Here is a 22,561-nt window from a genome sequence, read left to right as displayed (position 1 = left end):
AGGATCCTCCTACTCTGCCATCTTCCCCCAGAATCCCCTTAGTACCTTGTTTTAACGGAGCATATATACCAGTAATATCTTCAAAAGCTTTGGGAGATTAATTTTGAGACTTTACCTACAATTATCTTTCTTCACAATTAAATGATAGTTTGAAACTAGGATTCAAGGGGCACCTGGGTGGCTCAGTGGGTTAAGCCGCTGCCTTCGGCTCAGGTCAAGATCTCAGGGTCCTGGTATCGAGTCCCGCGTCGGGCTCTCTGCTCAGCGGGGAGCCTGCTTCCTCCTCTCTCTCTCTCTGCCTGCCTCTCTGCCTATTTGTGATCTCTCTGTGTCAAATAAATAAATAAAATCTTAAAAAAAAAAAAAAAAAAGAAACTAGGATTCAAGATTGCAAACCATCCCCCGACCCAAATTCTGAAAACACTGTTCCATCTTCTTTTAATCACAACTCTGAGATATAATTAATATAAAATTCATCTATTAAAAGTGTACAATCTAGAGAATATAAATACCTCATTATAATGGGTTTTAAGAATCACAATTGTTACATTTGAGTTAAAATGTTAACTCAGGGGATGCCTGGGTGGCTTAGTCAGTTAAATGTCTGCCTTTGGCTGAGGTCATGATCCCAGAGCCCTGCGTCAGGTGCCCTGCGTCAGGTGCCCTGGTCAGTGGAAAGCCTGCTTCTCCCTCCCTCTCTGCCCCTCCCCCAATTTGTGCTCTATCTCAAATAAAATCTTTAAAAAGAAAAATAAAATAGTATGTTAACTCAACAACTTATACAACAAACATAAATTATTCCTTTTGTTTTAAGAAATATTTCATGAGGGGCACCTGGGTGGCTCAGTGGGTTAAGCCTCTGCCTTCAGCTCAGGTCATGATCTCAGGGTCCTGGGATCAAGCCCCACATCAGGCTCTCTGCTCAGCAGGGAGCCTGCTTCCTCCTCTCTCTCTGCCAGCCTCTATGCCTACTTGTGATCACTCTCTCTCTCTGTCAAATAAATAAAATCTTAAAAAAAATATATTTCATGAATAAAATCTACCATCAGCAATGTGCTAAGCACCATAGAGATACACAAATAAGGCAGTTTCTGGCCTAAAATATTGTCACGGAAAAACAAACAGGTAAACAACTACAATATGATGTACTAAAAAATTCTGTAATAAGAGGTATGAGTGCAAGGAGACCACAGAGGGTATAGCCCCAGTATTCAGGGAATACTGTGTAATTGAGGTGATGATCTCTCAAAGGAGTAAAGGAGAGAAGCGATTAAAAAAGAATGTACTGATGACATCACAGAATGATCACCTGACAGTATATATTCAGAGCCTAAACAGTAAGACACATACAGGAAATGGTCAAGTTTTATAGTACAATTTTTGGTCTATAATATCTTTAAAAGAAAGCATAAACACTATATAAGTTTATGGAGTAAAACATTCCAAGGTCCAAACAGATGGATAGACACATGAATTTAGAACAAAGGAGACTCTATATAATCTGGATGGGTAAGGAAAAAGAGTAGGAGTAAAACAATTACCTCCTTTTGTCGTATCATTCTGAGCCTGGATGCCATGATGCAATGAATTATGAATGGCAGAAAGAAGATCTGCTGCTTGAACCATCAATTTTTGAGCTTCTGCAACAGCACTGGTCTAGCAAACAAATCACCAAAAACATTCTTACATATTCTTTCACTGAAAGATATACATTAAATAGGAAAATCCTATAAACAATAATGAAATTAAATATCATAATGACATCGGTTTTCACAACCTATTCACTTAATATAAGATGCTCAGATCCTGTTAGGATAGAAAATTTTTTTTAATTCATTTCTATTCTTGTAAGAGCCATTAAAAAATAATAGGAAACGGGACGCCTGGGTGGCTCAGTTGGTTAAGCAGCTGCCTTCAGCTCAGGTCATGATCCCAGCGTCCTGGGATCGAGTCCCGCATCCGGCTCCTTGCTCTGCAGGGAGCCTGCTTCTCCCTCTGACTCTGCCTTCCACTCTGTCTGCCTATGCTCGTTCTCGCTCACTCTCTCTCTGACAAATAAATAAATAAAATCTTAAAAAAAAAAATAATAGGAAACATTTCTAGCTTGTTCTGTTCATCTTACAGATTAAAAAAAAGAAAAAAGAAAAAAAAGCTGAGTTGCAGTCAACTGGAAAATTTCAACATTTGTACTGTGCCATTCATAAATGTGAAAATAAAAATAAAAACGGGAAAAAAGAGACTTAGAAGTTAGATCAATGGTAAAGGTTGGATTTCTACTCACCACTTTCTAATTATCCACAAATTAGTCTGTAATTGACTTAAATTAATGCAAATACACATGAAGAGAAAATATTTACCATCTAGGACTTTTTGGTTCTACACAAATCCAACAGTTAATTATTGAACTGAATGAAAGAAGAGGTCTATCTAAAATTCCCATTTTTGCTTTCTCCTTTTTAATCCACAAAACAGGACTACATACAAGCAAATTCAGTTTCTATTATTATACCACTAGTAAGTAATATAAAATATTTTTCTATATCAACAACAGACACAGATATGTTATGGAGCAGAATGTAAATTCATGTGACTTTTTGAGAAATTATCTAGTATTTCTAATATACGTAAATATCTCTAATAACTCTAAATATCTCTAATATAATACACATAAAATATACCAAATGCTGAATGCTGTATATGTGTGATCAGAGGCATTTCAATGGAAAAGTCTCAGAACTAGTTCAATTAACACACTATATCCTGCCCCCCACCAAAAGCCCACTGAAATAGATTAAATGCTCTTACCTCTTTCTTAGTAAAGGCTATAAGCACTGTCAGTAACACTCGAGTGAATTTCACTCTGCTGAATACGGCTAAACACTGTTGGTGCTAAAAAATAAGAAAGGACTAAAAGTTAAAAGATGCAAAGTCTGTCAAAGGAATTTCATTTTAAAATATAGTATTTTAAGTCCTATATTTTAATGTTAATAACTTACTATACTACAAACACCTTCACTTACAGTCTTTTAAATGCCTGAAAATGAGCTGCAGAAAATAAAACAAAGCTTGTTCTACCAAAATAGAAATATAAAGTAAAGCTCCTATATCAATGGGATGGATTTTCTTTTAAGTAAGAAGTTAGACTATCATCTCAAAAACTAATTTAATTAGCATTTTAAACAGAATTGATGAAAAGATGATTTAAGCAGAGTCAGAGAATTAAGGCTCTCGACAAAGGATTAGTACTTTTCATACTGTCCAAGCTCTTGAGTTTTGCCATGTTTTGATGCACCATCTGTAAAAAATAATTTTTCTTCCTACCTCACAGGAATATTGAAGAGCTTTGAAATCAAGTATTATTATTCTATCAAAACAAATACAAGGGAAATAAAATCCCTTGCAATGTCCAACTTTTAAAGAAATACCTTAAAAAGGGCTTCCATAAATTATAACGCAGTTCATAAAACTACAACATTAAGAGGTAGACTTCTCTGTTATTATCTACCAGAAAATAAGTTCAATTACTTCTAGTTCAACTTCTGGATCTCTTTCTTCTCCTTGTCGACTTCGAGTACTCTAAAATTTTAAAAAACGTGAATTAAAATAAACACAAACTTGTAGAAATATTAGCTTATAAATATACAAAGTGCTAAATCAATTTTTTGAGTACATAGGAATCCATTTTTAAGAAAAATATTTGGAAGAAAAAAGTTGTATCTAGTATTTATTTTCCTATTAATACTATATATAAAAAGTCCATTTTGATAGAAATTATTAGGATCAAACAGAAGAATAAGGGATTAAAAACAACAAAAGCAAAACAATGTAATAAGATAAGTACATGGCACATGGTACTGCTTTCTTTTTTAAAAAGGATGTATTAATTGAAAGTCTCGAAGCTCTCAAAACTAACCCTGTTAGAAAAAAATAGTAACCTTTATACAAATTACATCATAAAGTCACACTGTAAATACTGATTGTTCTGTACTAATATGCAAAACTTCTTATATGAGTAACGATATGACTGACTATTCTGACAACTGTAGGGCAGTTACAACAACAAGATACAGCAGAAGACCTGGGTTCTAGCCCTGTGCTGCCATTCCTAGTGGCATGCCCTTCAGTACACTCAGTTTATTTAACTCTTTTAAGCTGTATTTTCCTCACCTAAAACTAGGGCACTGAGTGCATTTTATTGCCTAATTCTCTGCTTAATTATAAATATCAGCTAAGGCAATAATATAAAACTGCTGTGACAACCATGTTGTGTTATCCAAGCACAGAAGAACGGGCAGAAATAGAACTTTTCCCCTTTTTAAAAAATCTCTGTGAGAACCAAACTGTTAGCGCCATCTGGCTGAAGGACATCATTCACAGAAGTCTTTGACCAGATCTGGGATACTGAGGTCCTCTACTGTGTTGCAGACTTTGTAACAGCTGTTGAAGAAGATCATCCTTACCTTAGAGGAACTTAAAATTCTAGATTATTGCTTTTCTTAAAGGAGCATACTATAATTCTAAAACACTGGCAAAAATATTGAAAAATCTTCAAGGTTAAATTTTCAGTAAAGGGACACCAGAAATAACTACTATAGCTGTTTTCAAGTTAATTGCAAAAAAGGCAGAGCATATATATAAAGGAAGCTGGTGGCCGTCCCTACACTAGCTGTTTGTAATTAGCTAAAGTTAATGACATTTAGAGGAATGCGAAAATCCTATACCAAAGCAAAGAGAAAAGAAATCTACCTTTACTCTTCTTTGCATGTCATCCTCCACATCTTTTAGCATGCCTAGAAAGAGAGACAATGAGTTTAAACAAGAAACAAATACAAATACAAAACTTGTATATCATCTTATAAATGTTTTACCTGTAACTCGAAGGTCTGTCACACTGTTAGCCATTTTAAATCCATAAGTCATTGATTGAAAATCTTCCTGTATGGGAAAGGAATAATTAGGCCCTTGAGTAGAAGCAAAACCTTTCATTACATTCCTCTTGCAAAATCACTATTTGCTAGTCTGAACACAGTAATAAAATGTCATCCTGCTTGTCTAAATATTGCTATCATACAGCCATACTTTCCCTACTGTGTATCCTTAAAACACCATATTCTAATGCTACCTCCACCTTTAATTGTTTGCCCTTAGACTGTTTAAATACACTTGCATTTAGTATGTTCATATGCAAAATAAGGTAATGTTAATATCGGAAAGTAGTAATTCACACTTACAAAGTATTCTAGTGTTCACAAGTGAACAGTAAATACACAGTAATTACCACATGATGATAAGTTTGCAAGATTTATAGAAGACTTTTACTTCAAAAATTATCAAAAGCTTGTTTATACACTGTTAGGCCACAAAACTGAAGCCTTCTCCGACAGAATTACTCAAAGAGATAGCAAAAGCATATTTCCACTTCAGCCTCAATGTAAAGAAAAAATTATTCATAAATATAAGGATTCCCACCCTCAAAGTCATTAATAAATTAAGTAGTTCACTAGATTCATTTTAAAAACTGAATTTAATATCATTTGGCTGATTCAATTAAGTTACCAGCTCTACTAAAAGAATGTTTCTGATGAATTATAATTCTTATAAAAATGTGCACAGAAGGGCCTCAGTGGGTTAAGCCTCTGCCTTCACCTCAGGTAATGATTTCAGGGTCCTGGCATCAAGCTCTGCATCGGGCTCTATGCTCAGCAGGGAGCCTGCTTCCCCCTCTCTCTCTGCCTACCTCCCTGCCCACTTGTGATCTCTACCTGTCAAATAAACAAATAAAATCTTTTAAAAAATGTACATAGAAGCCTAATATACTGGAATAATAGGCATTTGCAGCAGTAGCCAAAGCTATGGCAACATTTCTGTGGATTCTTAACAAAAACATAACTGAGTACACAATCCATATCATGAACTGTATGTTATGAACAGAGGGGAAAAAAAAAAAAAAAAAAAAAACCGTCTCTGGGTTCAAAGAACTGTTGTTAGTGGTATAGGACTAACAGGATTGGGTCTTTTAAAAATCTCAGATTGTATTACAGAGCTATAAGCTTATCTCTAGGTAGAGTTTATACTCTATCCCTACTCAGATGCCAAACAGGATTCTCAGGTTTTACATGTCTAAAAAGGAACTCTCCCAGTGTTTACAGTGTTGCTAAATGGCACCTCCATTCATCCACAGTAACTCTGGCTGATAACCTACACTTCAATTCCTCTAGTTTTTCTTTCTTCTTCTTCTTCTTCTTTTTTTTTTTTTTTTAAGAGAGCAAGCAAGCGAGCAGGGGAGAAGGGAAAGAGAATTTCAAGCGGACTCCATGCCTAGTGTGGATTAAGCCCAATGCAGGGCTTAATCTTAAAACCCTGAGATCATGACCTCACTCCAAATCCAGTTGGACACTTAACCAAGTGACCCACCCTCCTCTCATTTTCTCCCGCCTTGTATCAAATCATCAGAAAACCCATTAAGTCCTACCTTTCACAGTTATCTCTATCCAGTGAAGTCACCACCCCCCTTCACTTCCACAGCTGCTTCCACACAGGTCGCCCCACCTTCCACACTTGTCCCTGCTACAATTTTTCACTGCCAGAGCCAAAGAGGTTGTTTTACAGTAACTCATTTCACATCACTTCCCACTTAAAACCTTGAGTTCCCTGCTCACAGGAAAATCGAAAACCCCACATGAACTGAGAGCCCCACCACCCGTTACCATGCAGATCTGGCCTCCCTCTTCAACCTCAGTTCCTTGCACCTGCCATTCTTCTCCACATTCACTGCACTGCTGTTACGGAAGGATTCTTGTCATCCTTCGGACACATCAAAACATTCTCCTCTCAGGACCTCTGTACTTGCTGACCCCTCCCCACAAAGTTTCGTCCTAAAATTTCCAGAGTCTCATGCCTCCCTATATTCTAGCCTCTGTTCCGATGTCAATTTCTCATATGGAGGTTTGCCCTGTACATTCTAAAACAGCACCCTTCACCAACCTATATGCCCTCTCCCTGCTTCATTCTTCTTCACACAACACCTGACATTATGTGTTTACTGACACACTGACCCTCTCTCCCAAGGATGCAAAATCAATGACATCAAGGTTCTGTTGTATTCACTGCTTTATCTCCAGGGTTTAGAATTATACTCGGCACAAAGTACTGTTAAAGAAATATTTGTCGGGGTTTGGTATGTTGGGTAACCGACCCTTGCTCTCCAGCTCCTGAATTTAAGCCCCATGTTAAAAAATAAAAAGTAAAATGATTTAAAAAATAAAAATAAAAATATGTCAAGTGAATGATGACCTACTGTATGGCACAGCCATGCCTCGTCATCTTCCTAAGTAGATCAGTTGACTACAAGATACCTGGGGGAATGGTGGAGGAGACAGACTATGGCAAGCTGAAAAACACACACTTCATGTAAAGGAAGCCAGCCACTACTTATCCTGTTGAGTAATGAACGCAAGGCTAGTGTTATTCAGTACAAAAAAAATCTAATGTAAAATCCTCCAATTTTTAAATGTTACTAATTGTTTAAAAATTAAGACAACACTGTGAAGACAAAACACTTCAGTTAAGTCCTATCTATGCGTTGCTTTTCATAAGGTATCTAAGGAAATACATTTATGCGATAGAATATCACAGATCTGTGTTATAAATAGTCACCTCAGTAACAAGAACTTAATCTCAGTCATTGGAGGACTGAAGCAGAGAAGTTATATAAACAGATGCTACCATTAAAAGATCATTCTTAAAACCCTGTAGATTTAACAAGGACAAAAGTCAAAGTCAAACCAAGGGAGACCAGCTACTGGACACCATCCAATAATGCAAGCAACTGGATTGAGATTATAACTGGAAATGATGAGAAGTTGTTGAAATCAAGATACATTGAAAAAGCAACACCAACATGATGTGCCAATGAAGTGAATGTGGGGTATAAGGCAAGTTGTGCAATCAAGGATCATTTTTAGGTGTCTGGTCTGAGGAACTGGTATATAATGGTACAATTTATTGAGATAGGGCAGAAATGGAGTACAATTTTAGTTAAGTTTATGATTTCTTTAGTTATCCAAGTGAAGATTTCAGGAAGGCACTTCTGTGACTCTGAAAGTTCTTTCCAGGGTAGGAATCAGGACTAGAGATATAAATTTGGGCTTCATAAGCACGGAGTTGGTATTAAAAGGTGCAAAACTAGAGGACATCCACTGAAGCAGAAGGTACAGAAGACCCCAGGAGTAGTCCCAGCTATCTAGAGAAGCAAGCCCAAGAAATGAGCTAACCAGTGAGGAAGAAAACCAGGAGACAGCTGTACCAGGAAAATGAGGAAAAGGAACTCTTTCAAAGAGAGGTCACTTGGGTCTAATGACACAAGTAGTTAGAGAGCAAGAGGTAAGAACAAAGGATTTAGCAAGATGGGTATTATTAAGGACCTTGTTAAGACCAGCTTCTGTGCAGCTGTACAGAAGAATGTCTAATAAGAGAGTGAGAAGAGATAAGAAAAATAAATATTAATTCAAGGCGTTTTTTGCATAGGATAGCAGAGAAACGACACTAGTGTAAGGAGCCAAAAGAATAATGTAGTAGGGAAGGAGACACTAATAATGCAATACAAAGAAGGGTTAATGATTGCAGCAGGCAAGAGGGGAGAGAATTTAGAACACAAGAGGCTGATCTTAGATTGTCAGGGTACTTGCATTGTCATAAGACAGAAGGCAGATGATGTGAGTACCAACACGGTTTAACACATGTGATTATGAGAAGATAGGGTACTTCGGCCCACATCTGATTCCATATAAAATTTCATTAAGGTACAATGTAAGCTGATAGAGAGGAGCATTGGCAATGGAGGTTTTGAGAAGTAAAAGATGTGGAGAAGTCACTGAGAGGCTGTTAAAGAAAGCTTACCACAGAAGGATAGGGCTGTCTCTAGTGCTAAATGCCCATCTGAGATTTGCAGGCCTAAAATTAAAGTGAGAATAGACACACAGATGTGGGTTTTCTCTAGCAGCCGTCTGCTGTTTGGGTGCAAGCAGCAAGTAGACAGATGGTTGGGGTTTTGCCATATAAGTGACACATTATGATGAGATGAGAGGGGCAAGGGAATTAAGGGTGTTTGAGAAAGAATGATTTCACCAGTGGACCATGGAAATGAGGACACAACAGAAGTAACAGAGAAAACTAAAGGAAAAGCATCTGGGAACTGGAAGTCCCTATGGAACTGAGGAGCGCTGGAGTTGGTAAATCAGAGTAAGGAAGCCAAAAAGTACGTGGTAGCCATCAAAGGGCTTTTTTTTTTTTTTTTTTAAATCAAGAATTCGGAGGTATAGACTAGTAAGGAAAATTTTCTCCTCACTTATTCATTTCTGAACCATTTTCTTTCAGACCACACAATGTGGGCTGGTATAGGCTAGATACCCAGGGCTACAATGGCAAAATACAATCACAGCCATTAGGGTGATGAAGACATCCTGAGAGAAAAAGCCCCATGTTCTTTATTATATTTTATAATGTCTTTACACTACTGCCAAGATATAACTGCAGAAAGTTATCAGGGGTATTTTATAAAACACAGCATTTAAAACATGTAGCCCACAAAGAAATCTGGAATAATAAAACATTTACAATCATAACTGTAGTAGAATACCCAATACCAGTACTAAATGTGATTCCAACCAAACCACGGATCTTAACTGTACTAATAATGTAATATTCTAATAAAGTAAAATTTTTTGAACCCCTTCTAAAACAACAATTACCAATGTATATTGGCTACAACTTATTACTGCTTTAAAAACTAATTTCACAGATAAAGTACTTTGCATAAAGATTTCCGGTGCTCCTGAAATGACCAGATTTTCAATCAAACCTGAGTACCTTCTGTAGACTAGATACTGAGTAACACAGTAAAGCTACAAGTAAGAGTAAAACATGCCCACAATGATTCAGATTAAGACTTCAAACAAATTAAATGTCCACTAATTTACTGTAAATATACAATGGAATACAAATGATAATAACAGCTAACATTATTAAGTACTATGTGCCAGGCACTGTTCTAAACATTTTACTTGAATAACTTCATTAACTCTCAAAATAATGCTCTGAGGTGGGAACTATTACAAACTATATTTTATAAATGAGGACACTGAGGCACAGAAACTTAAATTCCCAAACACTACAAAGCATATAAGTGACAGAGAAAGAACACACACTTAGGTGTTATCAATCCCCAGAGGCTGTTTTTAAAATTTTTATTTTGAAGAAATTTCAGAATACAAAAATAGTACAGAGAAGTTCCATATTCTTCCCAATATTCTTCAAATGATAATATTTTACCACATTTGCATTATCATTCTCTATACTTTTTCTTAAACATTTGAGACTAAGTTATAGACTTAGTCTATAACTTAAACATTTGAGACTAAGTTATAGACTGTGATGCCACCTTACCTCTAAATACTTCAGTGTGATTTCCCAAAACCATAAATCACTCTCTTACGTAACCATGGTTCAGTGATCAAATTTGGGAATTTGTGTCTCTTTAATGTGGAGCACTTCCTTGGTCCTTATCTCCCATGTCCTGACATTTTGGAATAGTACAGGCCGAAATTATTTTTTTAACAACTACATCCCTCAATATGGGATTGCCTTATGTTTCTCTAAGATTAAATCCACTTTCTGTTGTATTTAACAGGAATACCACAGAAGTGATGTTTTGTTCTTTCAGGGAGCACTGTATCTGGAAGCACAACGTTGAGCCGTCCCGTTATTGGTGATATTAAGTCTGACCATTTAGCTAAGGTGGTATCTGTCATGTTTCTTCACTGTAAATGGATCATTTTCCTTAATTAATATTTTGTGGGAAGATACTTGGAGGCTAGGTACAAATCCTGTGCTTGTTATACTTCTGTTTAATAGTTTCAGCATCCTTTAATAATTCTTGCCAGAAATACTCAAAACCTGTACTCTTAACATGATGCTATGCAGCCAATAAAAAACAATGAGGTAGTTCTCTACCCACAACATATTGGTATATAAAGAAATCTATTTCCTATTGTCTGTGGAAAAAAGTTGCAAATAGTTTACATAATTCCATGTTAAGTAAAATACATGTGTGTATATATATATTACAGAAAATATTTGGTGAAATACACACCAAATGTATAAACATGTTTACTCTTCACCAGGCAAACCAGACTTTTATAATTTACTTATTTTTGTATTAAAACTATGTTTGGTTGCAAATACGAGGAAAATCCAACTACAGTGACTTAAGTGATGCATACTTACTTCTATCATGCCAAGTAACACAATATCAGAAGTAATCTTTCTGCTTCAACATCCTAAGCTCTGAGGCTGTTCTTAGATTTACATGTTTACAAAATGAAGCAGGATCTACCTCCAAACATCACATCCACGTTCAAAAAACGACAGAAGGGGTGGACCATACCATTATTACTCAAACTGGCATACCACTGTGAGTAAAAGGGGATGCTATTAATAACTATTCCAGGATAAATGGTGCCAAGAAGTACTGTTTCACACAAACCAGTGTGTAGGCACCAGTTATAACAGAAGAATATGTTAAGAAAGGCAAAGAAGAAAACTGAAGTCTGTATGGACAAGTCAGGAGACTGGGATCCAAGTCTAAAGATAAGTAGGACTTTTCCCTAAAAAGGAGAGACGGCATAAGAGCCAGGAAGCACACCCTCAGTGTCCCTCCACCCTCACCCTGCACAGCAAAGCTATATATCCTGTCATTACAGGTGCAGAATCCACCCAGTAGCACTTGGGCCAATGCCTGGTACTAATTAAAGAAATAAATTAATTAAACAAATAAACAGAGATTATCAGTCAAGGATATATATATTTTACATTTTGCAAGCCAAGAGGTAAAATAGAGATATTATGTAGGTACTTATATATTAAATGTAACTATTTATAACACAAAAAACAGGGGTTTCTGGGTGGCTCAGGCAGTTAAGTGTCTACCTTTAGCTCAGGTCATGATCCCGGGGTCAGGCTCCCTGCTCAGTGGGGAGTGTGCTTCTCCCTCTCCCTCTGCCCCCATTCCCCCGCCTTGTGCTCGTGCTCTCTCTGAAATGAATAAATAATCTTAAATAAAAAACTTGAAAAAAAATTTTAAAAACACAAAAAACATTCTTAGCACCAGGGCTATAAAAAACATAGACAACAGGCTGGGTAGGCCAGCAAGTTGTTGACTGCCAAACTTTGGTCCACAGGACTTCCTGAGGGTTTAGATGTGAGGTATGAGACAAAGAGAAGAATCAAGGATGACTCCAAAGTTTCTGTTCTGCCCAACAAGAAGAACAGAGCTCCATTTGCTGAGATTTGAGAAGACTACAGAAGGAGGAAGTTGGGAAGGAAGGGGAAAACCAGCATGTGAAGTCTGAGATAGGCAGGTGGAAATGTAGAATAGGCAGTAGCACATGTGAGTCTGAGATTTAGGGAAATCTATAAAGTTTAAGCTGAAGATACTAACTTGGGATTCACTAGCAGAGACAGAATTTAAGTCTACGGAACTGCATGAGCTCATCAGGGGAATGAAACAGAGAAGAGGTGTAAAGATGGGGCCTGAGCCACACCAGTGCTTAGAACTATGCTGACCCATTTGGCCATCGCACAGCCAATTAAATAGTGAGCACCTGAAATGTGGATAGTTCAAACTGAGATGTGCTATAACATATATAAACATGCTTAGAATACTTGCTACAAAAAGACCCCCATAGTTTTACATCTCATTAATTTTTATTTAAATTCAAGTTACTTAACATATAGTGTATTATTAGTTTCAGGGTAGAGTTCAGTGATTCATCAGTTGCATATAACACCCAGTGCTCATGACATTAAGTGCCCTACTTAAGGCACCCAAATACCCCAGGCCCCCACCCACTTTCTCTCCAGCAACCCTTTGTTGCCTATAGTTAAGAATCTCTTGGGGCACCTAGTGGCTCAGTGAATTAAGCATCTGACTCTTGATTTCAGCTCAGGTCACGATCTTGGGATCCTGAGATCACGCCCCCACATTGGGTTCTGTGCTCAGTGTGGCATCTGCTTCTTGCCCTCTCTCTTCCCCTCCCCCCTGCTTGCATGCACTCTCTAAATGAATAAAACTTTAAAAAAAAAAAAAAGAGTCTCTTATGGTTTGCCTGTTTTTATCTTATTTTATTTTTCCTTTCCTCTTCCTTTGTTCATCTATTTTGTTTCTTAAGTTCAGCATATGAGTGAAATATGCTATTTGTCTTTCTCTGTCTTTCTCTCAGCATAATATACTCCAGTTGCATTCACATTGTTGCAAACGGCAAGATTTCCTTCTTTTAGATGGCTGAGTAATATTCCACATGTATATGTGTGTGTGTGTGTGTGTGTGTATCACATCTTTTTTTTTTTTAGTTAATTTTTAATCTTTTTTTTTTTAAGATTTTATTTATTTATTTGACACAGAGAGAGAGATCACAAGTAGGCAGAGATTCAGGCAGAGAGAGAAGGAGAAGCAGGCTCCCCGCTGAGCAGAGAGCCCAATGTGGGGCTCAATCTCAGGACACTGAGATCATGACCTGAGCCAAAGGCAGCAGCTTAATCCACTGAGCCACCCAGGTGCCCCTATCACATCTTCTTTATCCATTCATCCATCAGTGGACATCTGAGCTTTTTGCATTTTTTGGCAATTCTCATTAATATTTTATAAAAGATTATATATTGAAATATTATTTTAGATATATTGGGCTAAATAAAATGTTACAAAAATTTCAGTCATAGGCTACTAGAACATTTTAAATGATGTATATGGCTTGCATCCTATATCCATTGGATAGTGTTGGCTATCCAACTGATTAAGAATAGAGATTGAGATGACAATAGAGATAAAATAGAGAATGAAATACAATAGTGAATGAGATGACAAACAAGAACCACCAGTGGGGCAGGAAAACAGGGAAAAAGAACACCTTAAAAGTCAAGAAAATAATCTGTTTCAAGTATGGACTCCATGTCAAAAATCTGATGACCAATAAAGTTTAAGACCAAATATTAACCAATGGGTTTAGCAACACTAAGGTCTAAGATGACCATGACAATAAAGTTTTGGCGGAACACCATTCAAAGCCTGACTGGAGTGGATTTAGGAGAGAATGGAAACCTTTTAAAGATTATTGCTGAAAAGAACTGCATAATATGGGGGCAGAAGCTAAAGTTCTGTTATGCCAGGAAACAGTATTTTTAAGATTGAGGAAGAAAAGCCATGTTAACATGCTGATGGGAATGATCCAGTAGAGGGACATATTCATGATGCAAGGGACAGAGCAGAGGATTGCTAGAGGAATATTTTTTAATAAGACAGGGTACGGAATCCAATGCACAAGCAGAAGAGATCACCCTTGGATGAAAGATTCATCTAGACAGATAAAAGGGCCAAAGAACATAGGGCACCTGTGCAGGTAGGTGAGATTACTTCCACTTATTTAGTGCAGTAGGAAGGTAGGTTTGCTTCCAGTGAGGATGGTACAAGTGTTAGAAGTCTAAGAGGGAGAATGACCTAGGAAGAAGCATTCATGGCCAATCTGAAGTTAGTGGTGATGAACTGAAAGTAGGACCAATCAGTGTAAATGTATTTTTCTCTAGTTACACTGAGATGTGTAAGTATAAAGACACGGTAGATAGAGGGCTAGACTCAACTAGAATTGATGTACAATAAGGCATGAGAGTAAGACAGCTGCAAGTACAGGAAAGGGAGTAACTGTCATGAAGGAAGATGGATTTTAGGTCAAAGATAGTCAAAAGGATACTGACAGTAAGAAAGTGATATAATAAACTGGAGTTCCAAGTAGGGGTGAACTGCAAAAATCAAAACATAGGCAATATATAAACAGATGGTGGTCTGAGAATAGGATACTTCAAACTGAGATCAGAAAAGGGTTGTAATGACCAAATCTAAAGTGTAATCATTAGAAAGAAAAATCCTAAAGTTTCCAAAAGAAAACATGGGTCACATATAAAGGATCAGGATGGCAACACTAAAAATAAGAGTCAGTGGAGTGATGCCTATGTAATTCTGAGAAAAATGATTTTCCAACCTAAGAATCTATTACAACGAAACTTTTAATCAAGTGTGAGGGTAGGAAAGACATTTACAGACATCTAAGTTCTCAAAAAAACAACTGCAATTCCAACCCTGTCTCTCCCCATGGAACTGGAAATACTATACCACACAAAGTAATAAACTAAGAAAATAGGCATGAAATCCAGATAACTAGACAACAAAAAAATTTTTCGAAAGGGAAATGGAATTCCCAGGAGAATAGAACCAGGGATCACAGCTGTACAGTGTAACACCTAGAAGAGAACTGATCCAGCCTGACGCTAGAGAACAAAGGAGCTAAGAAGAATTTAAAAAAATACATAGGGGCGCCTGGGTGGCTCAGTGGGTTGAACTGCTGCCTTCGGCTCAGGTCATGATCTCAGGGTCCTGGGATCAAGTCCCGCATCGGGCTCTCTGCTCAGCGGGGAGCCTGCTTCCCTCTCTTTCTCTCTCTCTGCCCCCTCTCTGTCTACTTGTGATCTCTCTCAGTCAAATAAATAAATAAATAAATCTTTTAAAAAATACATAAACTGATAGACTATCTGATGGTGTTTTATAATAATGGGAAGGGAAGAATCAAGGAGAAGTACACAGAAAACTAAGCAAACCAAAAAGAAGCAGTTACCATCTCCAAGAAAAATAAAAATCTGTACGAGAAAAGAAATGTATGCTTATACCACTCGGGCTCATTTGTCATTAGTATTTATACAATCACTATAACATCAACACTGATTACTATTGGTAAGTAAGAGGGGTTAATATGTGAATGTCAGTTATATGCTAAAAATGTGCTGATATATCCCAGTTAAAATTGTTAAAACTGTATAATATTGTATAAAATTAACTGTATAGAATTGCTTACATCTAGAAATTAGAATATAAGTCTATTATCCAGAAATATGGAGCGGTGCCTAGGTGGCTCAGTCATTAAGTGTCTCCCTTCGGCTCAGGTCATGATCCTGGGGTCCTGGGATGGAGCTAAGCAGGGAGCCTGCTTCTCCCTCTCCCATTACCCCTGCTTCTGTTCCCTTTCTTGCTGTTAGGTGATAGGAAGGAAGGAAGGGGCGCCTGGGTGGCTCAGTGGGTTAAAGCCTCTGCCTTCGGCTCAGGTCATGATCCCAGGGTCCTGGGATCGAGGCCCGCATCAGGCTGTCAGCTTGGCTGGGAGCCTGCTTCCCTTCTTCTCTCTCTGCCTGTCTCTCTGCCTACCTGTGATCTCCATCTGTCAAATAAATAAATAAAAATCTTTAGATAACCCTGTAGATACCATTGCAATATGTAGAATGCAAGACGACCAGTGGTTTGATGGGGGAACAGTAGTTCCCGTTTTGTACAGGTCTACAGGATATTATATTAAGACAGATACATGTCTCCAGTTCAGGAGTAAAATCGAGCAAAGACACATTTGAGGGCAAAATAAACCAGCACCTAGGAACTTCGGTTACTTCCAGAAGCAGCCATTTCAAAGAAATGATCTGTTTATTACACTTCATTCTTACTTATTCATTACCAGGTCTCTTAAGGACTATTCAATAGGCAACCAATTCTTTTTCTAATTATAAGACCAAGACAAACTTACCAGGAAAAACCTGAAAAGTTTATAGAAACAAGAAAGCACAATTTTTCCAGCCCAAGAACTTTATATTTCTTTCCAGTCTTCTTTATTATCACATAGTTGGTTATACTGTGTGCTGCTTTCCTAACCCTTCGAAGTATACAGTCTCTCATGATTTTTTTTTAGAAGATTTTACTTGAGAGACGTGCACAGAAGCATGGAGGAGTGACAGAGAGAGAGGGAGAAACAGGCTCCCCAATAAGCAAGGAGACCTTCTTGGGGCTCGATCCCAGGACCCTACCTAAGATCATTAGTGAGCCAAAGGCAGACACTTAATTAAGCCACTCAGGTGCCTCCACTGTCCCATGATTTTAGGCATGTTTTCACTATCATTCTATATAATAAATTATGTGTAATAAATTATCCATAATTTAATTCAAGCAAAACCTAATGGTGGCATTTTGGTTGATGCCAACTTTCACTATTAAAAACTGATTAAAGTGTTTTTGCATAAAGTATCCACATTTAAGGCTGAATTCTAAAGATGAATTAATTAGTTCCAGCTGTGCTAATGCATACTGCCACTAATAAAAACCAAATGATAACTTACTGCATTCTTACCAATACTGAATATTCTCACTTAAAAATATATTTGGTAGATGAGAAGTGATTTTAACTGTATTTCTTGGATGACACGGAGACTAAAGTTTTAAATGCTACTGTTATTTATTACCCTCCTCCAAGAGTAAGCTGCTTATTTTACTGCCCAGTTACTACTCACTTGGACTTCAGTGTTATGCTTTATTTGAATGAGATCTTAACAAATACATATAATTTTTGTTATCTAGATTTCTCCAAAAATTTTTCTATCAGCTTTTTCCTATTGGTCTTTTCCTTTATGAGCTCTCCCATTTGTTATGTCCTTCATCCAGAGAATATGCAGAATTTCAACTGTAATTATTTACATTACAAAAAGTTTATTTTCATTCCCTTTTAAAACAAACTCATCAAGGCACATAATAAAAACTCTAACAGCACACACAAATCTATCCCAAGTTTCAAGATTCCAGTTATCTTATGTATGAAGATTTAGCTACTCCCCATTTTTAAAAAGAAACCTATACATTTCTTTTTTTTTTTTTTTAAGATTTTATTTATTTATCTGACAGAGAGAGATCACAAGTGGGCAGAGAGGCAAGCAGAGAGAGAGAGGAGGAAGCAGGCTCCCTGCTGAGCAGAGAGCCCCATGCGGGACTCGATCCCAGGACCCTGAGATCATGACACAAGCCGAAGGCAGCAGCTTAACCCACTGAGCCACCCAGGCGCCCCGAAACCTATACATTTCTATACCTAACTTATTTTACTTTATTTTGGAGGTCTAATCTTACTTGTACACATAAGACTACCTCCTTCTTTGTAAAGGGTGCGTAATACTCCACTGTATGAAGGTAGCTTCATTTAACAAGTCTATGTTGGACGTTAAGGTAGTTTCTAGACTTTCATTACTACAAACAAAACTACAATTAATGTCCTTGTACATAAGTCTTTGTACACAGCACAGATCTATTTGTAGAATAAATCCCTAAAAGTGAATCTGCTGAGTTAAGTCATATACACTTTAACTTACGTTATTACCAACTGCTCTTTGAAACAGTTAAGTGAGTTTGTAATACCATAAAAATGTCTGAGTCTTGCTTACAGTGGAAACCTGAGTCCTAATAAACATGGAGGGCATGCTAATGTCAGAAAATCATCATTTTGCAGCCATCACAGTGAAGATTAGTCCAACCAAGAATCCATGGATGCTAAATATAGGGAAAGATTTTAATGAGCAGGATATTTGTATGATCTTAAAGAGTTTCCCTATGGCAGGCTTACTACACACCAGGGGAGAAAACAATAACCATAGAGTAATCAGAAAACATCTTGGAACAATATAATATCACCACTGAGTGGGTGTATGCCTTACCTATGACACCAAAAGGAGGACACAATATCACTTATATCATACTCCTACCAGGACCGCATAATCTAATTTAGCCACGAGGAAAAACACACAAGCTTCAGTGAGGAATACTCTTAAAAAGACAAACTAGGAAAGGCCTACATTCTCCAAAAACATCCATGACCTGGAGACAAAGAAAGGCTGAAAAACTGTTATAAAGGATACTAAATAGACAGGCAACTAAATGCAGGACATGATCCTAGACTGGATCCCAAACCGTAGGGGGAAAAAAACACTAAAAAGGATATTGGTAGGTCACCTAACAGGAACAGAATATGGAGAGTGGACGGTTACTACAGATTCACTGAGGTTGAGAACTGTACTGTATTTTAAGTACCCTTTTTCTTAGGAGATGCACACTGAGAAGTGTTTGTGGGGAGAAGGTAATAATGTATGCAACTTACCCTCTGCTGGTTCAAGAAAAAAACATACATGAGAGAGAAATTGAGAAAGTAAATGGGACAATGGATTAATAGAGCTGAATCAAGGTAAGGGATATATGCTGTTCTTTGTGCTCACTATAACTTGTTAATTTGAAATTAAAGATTAAAAAGAGCGAGGCAATGACTATTCATCTCTCACACACATAGCCCATGTGAATGCCCGTTTCTCACCTTCATCAATATGTACATTATACAAAATTGCTCATCTTTGCCAATAATGGGTAAAAAATGGTATCTCTGTTTTAATCTGCATGTCTCTTAAGTTATGCACCTTTTCTCGTGTTTAAAGGTCATTTCATTTTCTACAATCTTCTTAACTTTTTTACACTTAAAATACTTCAACTATATTCAATTTATTTTGATGTTGTCATAGACTGAGTGTTTGTGTCCCTCCACAATTCATATGTTAAGTCCTAACACCCAATGTGATAGTATCTGGAGGTCCACCTTTGGAAGGTGATTAGGTCTGCCCCCATGAATGGGATCAGTGATCTTATAAAAGAGACCAAGGGAGTTCCCTTGCACTTTCTCCCAAGTGAGGACATGGTGCAAAGATGACCATCCTGAACCAGAAGGCAAGCCCTCACCAGACACTGAAGCTGCTGGTGCCTTGATCTTGGGACTTCTTGGGTCTCTGGAACTATAAGAAATAAACTTCTGTTGTTTACAAGCCACTCCATCTATGGTATTCTGCTACAATAACTCAACAGATTAAGGCAGATGTAAAATGATGATAAGTTAGTTTTTAAGGGTGCTAACCAACTACTGTAGCACTGTTTGCTATATGAAACCTTTCTCTGCCTAAGATCAGGATTTTTAATGTCCTTTTGGGTGTACTGTGAGAATGCAAGTTTTCATATGTATATCTCTTCTCACTTGTTAATGCAAACTAATCTTTTTAAAATTTTCAAGCAAGTGGAAAAGATTTTCCATGATACCGATAGCAATTAAAATAAGTAGCTAAATAACCAATGAGTGTGTAAAAAGTAGACAGTATTTCATACACAACTCACAAGCCATATATTCAAATGTGAAGTCATATTAGCTCATAATATTCTCATATTATTAATAAAAATTTAGAAAAACATACTATAGACTGAACCACTGAAGGAGACTAAGATATTTATTTTGGATTAGTAACAGTGTTAAAAAGAAACATGTTTCAACAAAAGGAAGAATTAAAAATACTTATCAATAATTTTTTTTTAAAGATTTTATTTATTTATTTGACAGACAGAGATCACAAGTAGGCAGGGAAGCAGGCAGATAAAGAGGAGGAAGCAGGCTCCCCGCTGAGCAGAGAGCCTGATGCAGGGCTCGATCCCAGGACCCTGGAATCATGACCCGAGCCAAAGGCAGAACCCACTGAGCCACCCAGGCGCCCCCTTATCAATAATTTTAAATGTTATTACATTTCCCCTTAAAATTATCAGAACCTAAAACCTTATTTTTCTCATAAGGAGAAAAACATCTTTCCAAGTTTAAAACTCAAAATACTTCCTCAAGGCAAGGTACTTCGTACAAACTGGAAGTATGTTTATGCCCTAAAATATTCCTCAAAACTTTGTTTTCCTTAGCTCCCTCTTATCCAAAGACTGAAAGTACAGCACTTCTGTGTAATATCTTACAAGAGACTTGAGGAAAGAAGCTATGTCTGTTATTTTCTTTGTGAATTCCCACAACACCCAGAATAATCTGCACATAATGGATACTCAATGCATGGTAGCGATGGAAAGAATATAGAGTGAAATTAATGTTCTTTCTTCAAACTGGATTACTTCAGCCAATATATTTGTAAACAACATACCATCACTTTTAAAAACAGTTTTTACCTATATTTGTTGATAAAAATAAGTATCACATATCATTTAAATACATCACAATAAATAAGATGGTCAAATGAGCTTCAGGAATTCTCATATTACAAAATCTTACCTCTTCAAAAACAGCAGCTTTATTTACTTTTTCCCTTGCAATGTCACAGATTTTCAGGATTCCCAGAGCAAAAGCTTTCATGGCAGGATCTTCTATAAAGTCTGGATTGTGAATGTAAAGGCACGTAAATACTGTCTGTGCCAAGGAATGGCCTTCTAACCATGTTATCTATAAAGAGATAAAAGTATGTGTATGTTTAAGACAACACACAGTCTGCAAAGTCTAAACTGACCCAGGCTTGACTGCCACAGACCCAAATAAATATAGTATTAATCATGGCATTTCAAAGATAATTAAAAGGAAGGTCAGAGGAAACAAAAGAATTATAATTCACTTTCACTGACTTTAGTTTTTCAAGAATCATATACCATAAATATGACTAGCTATCTAATGAAAGTATTCTTATATAGAACAGTCTGCAATATATTTGAAGACTAATGAAATTACAATGCTGCCTTACAGACCATTCAAAAGCAATTAATTCCACAATGAAGTCAATAGAAATCCATAAAGTAAGGAATTCACAATTTTAGAACTAAGCAGTCCTTAGCCACTCATTTAACTTTTCTTTTTCATATTCACTACTACTAACTAGTTGAGAGCTTCACATCCCACCTAGATTACTGCAAGAATCTGCACAAGTTTTCGGGCCTTCCATCTCCAATTTAATAACCCCCAACCAGAGGAACTTTCTGGGAAGTCACAGTTTTTAGATTAACCAAGTGTTATTTTAACTCTTACCAAACAGCAAAAACAAGTATCCATTATCCCTATCAATTCAGGCAAGGTGAGGTCTTTAATTTTAATGGTGCCATCCTAAAAAGGAAGAGAAATAGGACATATGAGCAGAAGTTTTTTTATAAATTTATGGTTTCTATGTCCAATAATATTTTGCCTTCCAAAAATTGAAGATTTTAAAAATAAAAATTCTAGAACTGTATCATCGGATAAAAAACTGAGACACAGGGTGTGCACAGGGTACAGGGTAGAAGCAGAGAGAACCTCAAGCAGACTCCCCACTGAGCATGGAGACGAAGATGGGGTTCAATCTCATAACCCTGAGATCATAACCTGAATGGAAATCAAGAAGCAGATGCTTAACCAACTGAGCCAGCCAGATGCCCCAAGAAAAGTAAACGTTTTTAAGTTAACTATATTACTTGTAAATTTTGTTTAGCAACTCTTTTCTCATAAAATATGCAAAACTAACTCTCTGTCAACGATGAATGAATTTATAAGTCAATCCTCACAGAGTTAATTTCAAATTCACAACCATAAGCACTTTGCTTAATATATTAATATCCAATTTTAATCCCTTAACCAACTACTCTGGTATTTAAATATATACTGAAATGCTTTCAAAAATTAAAGAACAGGGCACCTGGGTGGCTCAGTGGGTTAAGCATCTGCCTTCGGCTCAGGTCACGACCCTGGGGTCCTGGGACTGAGCCCCCTGTCAGGTTCCTTGCTCAGTGAGGAATCTGCTTCTCCCTCTCCCCCTGCCCCTTTCCCTACTTGTGCTCTCTCTCTGA

General features: G+C 37.0%; 1 protein-coding gene across 3 annotated transcripts in view; it reads right to left on the bottom strand.

Moving 5' to 3' along the window:
* NAA35 (N-alpha-acetyltransferase 35, NatC auxiliary subunit) overlaps positions 1-22,561 on the bottom strand; it is a 98,720-nt gene that overhangs the window by 58,510 nt on the left and 17,649 nt on the right. For all 3 annotated transcript variants that reach the window (XM_082696545.1, XM_082696546.1, XM_082696544.1), the window contains exons 5-11: positions 21,771-21,845; positions 21,030-21,197; positions 4,869-4,935; positions 4,747-4,790; positions 3,526-3,576; positions 2,806-2,889; positions 1,542-1,656 (exon numbers count right to left, since the gene is read on the bottom strand). In XM_082696545.1, the coding sequence (XP_082552671.1) occupies positions 1,542-1,656; positions 2,806-2,889; positions 3,526-3,576; positions 4,747-4,790; positions 4,869-4,935; positions 21,030-21,197; positions 21,771-21,845 (604 nt within the window). The remainder of the gene's footprint in view (positions 1-1,541; positions 1,657-2,805; positions 2,890-3,525; positions 3,577-4,746; positions 4,791-4,868; positions 4,936-21,029; positions 21,198-21,770; positions 21,846-22,561) is intronic.

Source organism: Mustela nivalis, assembly GCF_964662115.1.
Source record: "Mustela nivalis genome assembly, chromosome: 13".
NCBI lineage: Eukaryota > Metazoa > Chordata > Mammalia > Carnivora > Mustelidae > Mustela > Mustela nivalis.
The sequence above is the reverse complement of the archived record's forward strand: the minus strand, read 5'-3'. Positions and strand labels throughout refer to the sequence as shown.